Here is a 9,930-nt window from a genome sequence, read left to right as displayed (position 1 = left end):
CATCCCATAAATCCGCCGTGTCATCCAGGTGCGGTTTTTTTTTTTTTTTCCAGGTGTGGCTTTTTCCAGGTGTTCCCGGTTTTCCTTTTCCCTTCTCTCTCCTCCAAAATCCTCGGGATTTTCCCAATTTTTCCTTATTTTTCCTTAAAACCGACTCGGTTTTTATTTTTATTTTTTTTTTTTGCCTTGATTTATTTTATTTTTATTTTTTTTTCTGGGTTTTTTCCCGGTTTTTTTTCCAGGTTTTTCCCGGTTTTTCGGCACCTGCAATTCCCGATTTTTTTTTTTTTCACTCCGAGCAGGGCGCGTCCTTCCCGCGTTGCGGCGGCGCCTTTGGAATTCTCATCCCTAAAAAAAAACCCCAAAAACCCCCTCAAACCCCCCCAAAATTCCCATTTTTCCCACCCCTCCCCCCCCGGGAAACATCAAAAATTCCCACCGGGAATTTTCCCGGGAAGAAAAACCGGGATGAAAACCCGGATTTCCCCATTAAAAAATAAAGATTTTTCACTCTAAACCCCCCCAAAATTCCAATATTTTCATTTTTTTTGGGAATTCTGCAGCCCCGAGGGGAAATTCCTTGCCGGGGTTGCCGGTTAGAGCTTGGAAAAATCGCTTTTTTTTCATGGAAAATCCCATTTTTTTTAAGGAATAAAGGGGTTTTTGGAGGAGTTTTGACCTTTAAAGTGAAGCATTCCAGGGATTCTCCATCTTTTTTCCTGGAAAATCGGGATTTGCTGGCACCTGGATGAGAATTCCACCCCTCACCCCCCTTTTCCTTATATAATTTAAGCCGGAATTCCACATTTTTTTAAGATCCTGGGAATGTTTTTCCAAGTGGGGAAAAAAAATCCATTTTTTTTGGTTTTTTTTTAACTCCCGAATTCCCAAATTCCAAAGGAATTTTATTTGGGATTTGGGAATTTGTACCTGGAACTGGGAAAAATGGGGGGAAAAAAAAAAAATCACTTTTTTTTTTTCCCCAAATCCATGGATCCCTCCTGCTTTGGATTCGGGCCTGGAATTTCTGGGATTTCTGGAATTTTGGGATCCTGAGGGGGAATTCCATTCCCTGGGATGGAAAAAAATGGGATTTGGGGATGGAAAAGGAAGGAATTTTATTGATTTGAACCGGGAAAATCCCAAATTCCTGAGGTTTTGGGGAAATTTCTTGGAATAAAGGGGGGTGGGTGGGGAATTTTTCCCTCAAATTTTGGGATTTGGGCCTTGGCACTTCCCTCTTTTCCCACTTTTCCCTCAGAAATCTTGGAATTTTGGGTCTGGCCTACTCCAAATCCTCCTTTTTCCACTCAAATCCCGGGAATTTTGGGCCCTTTTCCCTCACAATTCTTGGAATTTTGGGGCCTGGACCTTCCAAATTCCCACTTTTCCCTCAGAAATTGTGGAATTTTGTGCTCAGCACTTCCCACTTTCCCACTTTTCCCTCAGAAATCTTGGAATTCTGAGCTCGGCCTACTCCAAATCCTCCTTTTCTCTCTAAAATCTTGGAATTTTGGGGCCTGGGCCTACCCCAATTCCCACTTTTTCCCCCTCAAATCCCGGGAATTTTGGGCCCTTTTCCCTCAGAAATCTTGGAATTTTGATCTTGGCCTACTCCAAATCCTCCTTTTCCCTCCAAAACTTTGGAATTTTACCCTCAGCACTTCCCACTTTTCCCACTTTTCCCTCAGAAATCTTGGAATTCTGAGCTCGGCCTACTTCAAATCCTCCTTTTCTCGCTCAAATCCCGGGAATTTTGGGCCCTTTTCCCTCAGAAATCTTGGAATTCTGAGCTCGGCCTACTCCAAATCCTCCTTTTTCCCCTCAAATCCTGGGAATTTTGGGCCTGGCCTACCCCAAATCCCACTTTTCCCTCTAAAACATTGGAATTTTACCCTCAGCACTTCCCACTTTTCCCACTTTTCCCTCAGAAATCTTGTAATTTTGAGTTTGGCCTACTCCAAATCCTCCTTTTTTCGCTCAAATCCCGGGAATTTTGGGCCCTTTTCCCTCACAATTCTTGGAATTTTGGGGCCTGGACCTTCCAAATTCCCACTTTTCCCTCAGAAATTGTGGAATTCTGTGCTCAGCACTTCCCTCTTTTCCCAGTTTTCCCTTAGAAATCCTGAAATTCTGAGCTCGGCCTACTCCAAATCCTCCTTTTTCCCCTCAAATCCTGGGAATTTTGGGCCTGGCCTACCCCAAATCCCACTTTTCCCTCCAAAACTTTGGAATTTTACCCTCAGCACTTCCCTCTTTTCCAACTTTTCCCTCAGAAATCTGGAATTTTGGGCCTGGCCTACTCCAAATTCTCCTTTTTCCCCTCAAATCCTGGGAATTTTGGGCCCTTTTCCCTCAGAAATCTTGGAATTTTGATCTTGGCCTACTCCAAATCCCACTTTTCCCTCCAAAACTTTGGAATTTTACCCTCAGCACTTCCCACTTTTCCAACTTTTCCCTCAGAAATCCTGGAATTTTGGGCCTGGCCCTGCCCAATTCCCAACTTTTCCCCTTGGAATTCTCTGGGAAAAGCGGGAAAAGCCTCTTTTTCCTCAGCCCAGGGGATTTTTTTTGGGATAAAAAAGGGAAATTCCTGTGGATTTCCTGGAGTTTTGGGATTTTTTTTATTCCCGAGGGATGAATTGGATTAATGAGTTTGTATTAATTAATTGATTGAGTCCAATTAACGGGATTTATTTAATTATTGGGTTAATTTTGGTTATTTCGGGGTTATTTGGATTCGAAATCCTTTTTATTCCTTTATTTTAATTCTGATTAATTGGAATTTGAATTAATTTTTGTTTATTGTTGTTTTTAATCCATTTCTTTTTTTTAATTCCTTATAAAGATCCTTTTTAAAGAATGATGTTAATGATAAATTAATCAATAAATTAATATTAATAAAAGTAATTTTTAAATGGAATTAATTTGTACTTTATTCTTATTTAAATTAAGATAATAAATATATTTATTTAATAAATATGTTCATTAATTAATTAAAGAATTAATTTAAGTTCATTTTTATTTTGATCAATCATTTTCTATTTAAAATCATTTTATTTTTAATTTTTTATTTCTATTTCTTTACTTCTTAATGTTTGGTTTTTATTCTTTTTGATTTTATTTCAATCTTATTTCTTTTAATTTATTTTTATTCCCATTTCTTAATTTTATTACTTAATTCCCATTCTTACTATTTTCATTTCATTCTTTTTATTAATTAATTTAATTAATTTAATTAATTTTATTAATTAATAATTAATTTTATTTTCTTTTTATGACCATTTCTACTCTTATTTTTCATTTCTTTGTAATTCCTCCCAACTTTGAACCGCCATCAATTTTTAATTAATTTTAATTAATTTCACTTTAATGAACTCTTTTCATCCCATTCTTTCGAATCGAAAATTCTTCATTATCCCCGTTATTAATGATTAATATTTGGATTTATTCTTTCAATTAAAATTCAAAATTCGATTCCATTTTATTTAAATATATTCAAATTTTATTCCATTTTTTTCCCACCCAATCCATGGGAAAACCTGGAATAACAAAACACCCAAACTCCCTTTTTTTAGTGATTTTTAACTCGAATTTCCCTGGAATTCAGGGAGGATTTTCCCTCCTTGGATGGAATTTCAGGAATAATTTGGATTTGGAACGAATCCCGAGGGTTTTCCCGCTTTTTTTCCCGGCTTTTTATGGAGATTTCTTGGCCGTGGCCCAGATTTTGATGAAAATTCGGGATGTCGGGAACCAGCTTGGAAAAATTCCAGGGGTAATGGAGAGGAAATAATGGGAATTACTGCAGATTTCAGGAATTTTACATGGAATTCTCCCATTTTTTCCGAAATTATTCCACATTTTCCCAAATTCCTCCCGTTTTTTTCCCAAATTAATCCACATTTCCATGGATTTCTCCCATTTTTCCCTCTGAAATTCAGGATTTTCCTCAAAACCGGGAATTTTTTCGACATCTTAGAATTAAAACCCGACCTTAAACTTGGTTTTCTCCCCAATTCCATGGATTTATCCCCATTTTTCCCAAATTCCGCCGTATTTGCGTGGATTCATCTCATTTTTTTTCAGAATTCCTCCACATTCCCATGGATTTTTCCCATTTTTCCTTCTCAAGTTTGGGATTTCTCTCTCTCAGCTGAATCTCCGGAACCTTCTAGAATTAAAACCTGGTTTTAACCCCAAAACTCAACGGATTCACCCAAATTCCTCCGGTTTTTTTGCTGATTCCGCCATTTTCTTCCATTTTCCGCCATTTTCTTCCATTTTCCGCCATTTTCTTTCATTTTCCGCCATTTTCTTTGTGAATTCCGCCATTTTCTTCAGTTTTCCGCCATTTTCTTCCATTTTCCGCCATTTTCTTTGCGAATTCCGCCATTTTCTTCCACTTTCCGCCATTTTCTTTGCGAATTCCGCCATTTTCTTCCACTTTCCGCCATTTTCTTTGCGAATTCCGCCATTTTCTTTGCGAATTCCGCCATTTTCGTCCATTTTCCGCCATTTTCTTCCACTTTCCGCCATTTTCTTTGCGAATTCCGCCATTTTCTTCCACTTTCCGCCATTTTTTTTGCAAATTCCGCCATTTTCTTTGCTAATTCCACCATTTTCCCCTCCCAGATTCCCGTTTTTCCCGACGATGGAAACCCTCCTGCTCCCTCTCCTCTTCTTCTTCACCACGACCGCTTCCAACTCCCCACCGTGCCCCAAGCGCTGCTCCTGCCAGAACCTCTCCCCTTCCTTCCCCATCCTCTTCCACCACATTTCCATGGATTTCTCCCATTTTTCTCTCAATTCCATCCCGTTTTTCCTTCTCAAGTTCAGGATTTTTCTCTCAGTCGAATCTCTAGTACCTTCTAGAATTAAAACTTGGTTTTAACCCCAAAACTCAACGGATTCACCAAAATTCCTCTGGTTTTTTTGCTAATTCTGCCATTTTCTTTCGTTTTCCGCCATTTTCTTTGCGAATTCCGCCATTTTCTTCTGTTTTCCGCCATTTTCTTTGCGAATTCCACCATTTTCTTCCATTTTCTGCCATTTTCTTCCATTTTCCGCCATTTTCTTCCACTTTCCGCCATTTTCTTTGCGAATTCCGCCATTTTCTTTGCGAATTCCGCCATTTTCTTCCCTTTTCCGCCATTTTCTTTGAGAATTCCGCCATTTTCTTCCACTTTCCGCCATTTTCTTTGCGAATTCCGCCATTTTCTTCCGTTTTCCGCCATTTTCTTCCAATTTCCGCCATTTTCTTCCATTTTCCGCCATTTTCTTCCGTTTTCCGCCATTTTCTTCCAATTTCCGCCATTTTCTTCCATTTTCCGCCATTTTCTTCCGTTTTCCGCCATTTTCTTCGCGAATTCCGCCATTTTCTTTGCTAATTCCGCCATTTTCCCCTCCCAGATTCCCGTTTTTCCCGACGATGGAAACCCTCCTGCTCCCTCTCCTCTTCTTCTTCACCACGACCGCCTCCAACTCCCCACCGTGCCCCAAGCGCTGCTCCTGCCAGAACCTCTCCCCTTCCTTCCCCATCCTCTTCCACCACATTTCCATGGATTTCTCCCATTTTTCTCTCAATTCCATCCCGTTTTTCCTTCTCAAGTTCAGGATTTTTCTCTCAGTCGAATCTCCGGAACCTTCTAGAATTAAAACCTGGTTTTAACCCCAAAACTCAATGGATTCACCAAAATTCCTCCGTTTTTTTTGCTAATTCCGCCATTTTCTTCCATTTTCCGCCATTTTCTTTGCAAATTCCGCCATTTTCTTCCCGTTTCCGCCATTTTCTTCCACTTTCCACCATTTTCTTCGCAAATTCCGCCATTTTTTTCACGAATTCTGCCATTTTCTTTGCTAATTCCGCCATTTTCCCCTCCCAGATTCCCGTTTTTCCCGACGATGGAAACCCTCCTGCTCCCTCTCCTCTTCTTCTTCACCACGACCGCTTCCAACTCCCCACCGTGCCCCAAGCGCTGCTCCTGCCAGAACCTCTCCCCTTCCTTCCCCATCCTCTTCCACCACATTTCCATGGATTTCTCCCATTTTTCTCTCAATTCCATCCCGTTTTTCCTTCTCAAGTTCAGGATTTTTCTCTCAGTCGAATCTCTAGTACCTTCTAGAATTAAAACTTGGTTTTAACCCCAAAACTCAACGGATTCACCAAAATTCCTCTGGTTTTTTTGCTAATTCTGCCATTTTCTTTCGTTTTCCGCCATTTTCTTTGCGAATTCCGCCATTTTCTTCTGTTTTCCGCCATTTTCTTTGCGAATTCCACCATTTTCTTCCATTTTCCGCCATTTTCTTCCATTTTCCGCCATTTTCTTCCACTTTCCGCCATTTTCTTTGCGAATTCCGCCATTTTCTTTGTGAATTCCGCCATTTTCTTCCCGTTTCCACCATTTTCTTCACAAATTCCGCCATTTTCTTCACAAATTCCGCCATTTTCTTTGCGAATTCTGCCATTTTCTTCGCAATTCCGCCATTTTTTTTGCTAATTCCGCCATTTTCCCCTCCCAGATTCCCGTTTTTCCCGACGATGGAAACCCTCCTGCTCCCTCTCCTCTTCTTCTTCACCACGACCGCCTCCAACTCCCCACCGTGCCCCAAGCGCTGCTCCTGCCAGAACCTCTCCCCTTCCTTCACCATCCTCTGCACCAAAACCGGCCTCCTCTTCGTGCCGTCCGGCATCGACCGGCGCACGGCCGAGCTCCGCCTGATGGACAACTTCATCACCGTCCTCCGCAAGCGGGATTTCGCCAACATGACCCAACTCATCCACCTGACGCTGTCGCGCAACACCATCAGCCAGATCATGCCTTACGCCTTCGCCGACCTCAGGGGTCTCCACGCCCTCCACCTCGACAGCAACCGCCTGACGTCCATTAACGAGGACCACTTCAAGGGGTTAATTAATTTACGCCATTTAATCCTCAGCAACAACCAGCTGAGCTTCATCTCGCCCAAATCCTTGGACGATTTCTTGGAGACCATCGAGGATTTGGATTTGTCCTACAATAACTTGGTGGACGTCCCGTGGGCGACGGTGGCCAAGTTGTCCAACGTCAACACGGTGAGTTTGGATCACAACCTGATCGAGTTCGTGCCCGAGGGGATTTTTTCCAACCTCCACAAGTTGGCCAGGTTGGACATGACCTCCAACAAGTTGAAGAAAATCCCGCCGGATCCTTTGTTCTCCCGCATTCCCGTTTACGCCAAATCCAAAGGTTCTCCGCTGAGCTCCCTGGTGTTGAGTTTCGGCGGGAATCCTCTCCACTGTAACTGCGAGCTGGTTTGGCTGCGGCGCCTGACGCGCGAGGACGACCTGGAAACCTGCGCCTCGCCGCCGGAATTGATGGGAAAATACTTCTGGAGCATCCGGGAGGAGGAATTCGTCTGCGAACCTCCCATGATCACCCACAGGACGCCCAAACTCGCCGCGGCCGTGGGTCAGAGCGCGTCCCTGAAGTGCAAAGCCGTGGGAGATCCCGATCCTTACGTGCGGTGGATCGCTCCCGACGGCAAGTTGGTGGCCAACACCTCCAGGACGGTTTCCTACCAAAACGGGACTCTGGATATCCTGGAAGCGACGTTGGGCGATCAGGGAACCTTCACCTGCATCGCCTCCAACGCCGCCGGCGAGTCGACGGCGCCGGTGGAGTTCCGGGTGACGGCGGAAGGGAACGGGACGGAGTGCGAGGATGAGGAAGGGGGGAAAAAAGCGGGGCCGGAGCCGTCGGATATCCTGATTTCGGCCAAATCCAGCTTCTCCAACGATTCCAAGCTGGAGAAGGGGGAGAGAGGAGGGGGGGTGGTGGTGGCCGAGGTGACGGCGACGTCGGCGTTGGTGCGGTGGCCGCCGCAGGAGGAGCTGGAAGGGTTGAGGATGTACCAGATCCAGTACAACAGCTCGGGGGATGAGATCCTGGTTTATCGGTGATTTGATTCCCCGGGGGAAAAATTCCCCCAAAAAAATAAAAATAAAAAAAAATGGGAATTTGGGGGCGGGCGGGGGGTGGGGGGATGGGCGGGGAATGGGGGGATGGGCGGGGAATGGGGGTGGAAAAGGGGTGGGAAATGTGGGGAAGGATGGAAAATGTGGAAAAAGGGATGGAAAAGGGGTGGAAATGTGGGAAAAGGATGGGAAATGTGGAAAAAGGGATGGAAAATGTGGAAAAAGGGGTGGAAAATGTGGAAAAGGATGGAAAATGGGGAAAAAGGGATGGAAAATGTGGAAAAAGGGGTGGAAAATGTGGGAAATGTGTAAAAAGGGATGGAAAAGGGGTGGGAAATGTGGAAAAAGGGATGGAAAATGTGGAAAAGGATGGGAAATGTGGAAAAAGGGATGGAAAATGTGGGAAATGTGGGAAAAGGATGGAAAATGTGTAAAAAGGGATGAAAAATGTGGAAAAAGGGATGGAAAAGGGACTGGAAAATGTGGAAAAGGATGGAAAATGTGGAAAAAGGGATGGAAAAGGGGTGGGAAATGTGGAAAAGGATGGAAAATGTGTAAAAAGGGGTGGAAAATGTGGGAAATGTGGGAAAGGATGGGAAATGTGGAAAAAGGGATGGAAAATGTGGAAAAAGGGATGGAAAATGTGGGAAATGTGGGAAAAGGATGGGAAATGTGGAAAAAGGGATGGAAAATGTGGGAAATGTGGGAAAAGGGATGGAAAAGGGACTGGAAAATGTGGAAAAAGGGATGGAAAAAGGATGGAAAAGGGGTGGGAAATGTGGGAAAGGATGGAAAAGGGGTGGGAAATGTGGAAAATGTGGAAAAAGGGATGGAAAAGGGGTGGGAAATGTGGGAAAGGGGCCGGAAAACTGGGCTGGAGAAAAGTCTGAAAAATGGGGAAAAAAGGTGAAAAAAATGTGGAAAAAAATGGGAAAAATGCCCAAAAAATGGGAAAAAGGGGCAAAAAAACATGGAAAAAATGGGGAAAAAATCCAAAAAAATGGGGAAAAATGGTGAAAAAACACAGAAAAAAATGGGAAAAAAGGGGCGAAAAAACATGGAAAAAATGGGAGAAAAGGGCAAAAACATGGGGAAAAAGGGTGAAAAAACATGGAAAAAAAGGGCAAAAAAATGGGAAAAATGGGGCGAAAAAACATGGAAAAAATGGGGAAAAAAGGGCGAAAAAACATGGAAGAAATGGGAAAAAAGTAAAAAAAAATGGGGAAAAAGGATGAAAAAACACGGAAAAAAATGGGAAAAAGGGAAAAAAACCAGGAAAAAAGGGTGAAAAAACATGGAAAAAAATGGGAAAAGGGGTGAAAAAACATGGAAAAAAAGGGCAAAAAAAATGGAAAAATGGGGCAAAAAAACATGGAAAAAAATGGGAAAAAAGGGACAAAAAAAATGGAAAAAATGCCAAAAAAACTGGGAAAAGCCCAGAAAATCCGGGAAAAAGTCGGAATTCCCTGGGAAACGCGGATTCCCGTTGCCGTTTCAGGATGATCCCGGCCCCCAGCGCCTCCTTCTCGCTGTCGGACCTGGCTCCGGGCCGGGATTACGAGCTCTGCGTCCTGGCCGTGTTCTCGGACTCGCGGAGCTCCCTGCCGGCCACGCGGCCTTTGGGATGCTCCCGCTTCTCCACGCGGCCGGAATTCCGGCCCTGCCGCTCGCTGCAGGCGCAGTTCCTGGGCGGGACCATGATCATCGTCATCGGCGGCATCATCGTGGCCTCGGTGCTGGTCTTCATCTTCATCCTCCTCATGAAGTACAAGATCCACAACAACCAGCCCAAGGCCAAGGGGAAATCCAACGTCTGCTCCCAGACCAACGGCTCCCAGAGCGGCTCCATGGGCAGGTCCAGCTCCAAGCTGGGGGAGAGCTGGCAGCAGCTGGAATGTTCCGGAAGCGGCGGGAAGGGGAGGGCAGGGGAGTGGGAAGGGGAGAAAGGGGAAGGGGCGGAGGTGGGGTCGTGA

The 9,930-nt window shown here is 44.1% G+C and overlaps 1 protein-coding gene across 1 annotated transcript in view; it reads left to right on the top strand.

The window, feature by feature from the left end:
• The window catches only part of LRFN3 (leucine rich repeat and fibronectin type III domain containing 3), a 12,713-nt gene extending 2,783 nt beyond the window's left edge, over positions 1 to 9,930 (top strand). The window contains exons 2-3 of the mRNA XM_086872078.1: positions 6,523 to 7,938; positions 9,456 to 9,930. Coding sequence (XP_086728204.1) covers positions 6,542 to 7,938; positions 9,456 to 9,930 — 1,872 coding nt within the window. The 5' untranslated portion in view covers positions 6,523 to 6,541. The remainder of the gene's footprint in view (positions 1 to 6,522; positions 7,939 to 9,455) is intronic.

Source organism: Cyanistes caeruleus, chromosome 38 (genome assembly GCF_971803275.1).
Source record: "Cyanistes caeruleus chromosome 38, bCyaCae1.hap1.1, whole genome shotgun sequence".
Classification (NCBI taxonomy): domain Eukaryota; kingdom Metazoa; phylum Chordata; class Aves; order Passeriformes; family Paridae; genus Cyanistes; species Cyanistes caeruleus.
This window is presented reverse-complemented; position numbering and strand designations above follow the sequence as displayed.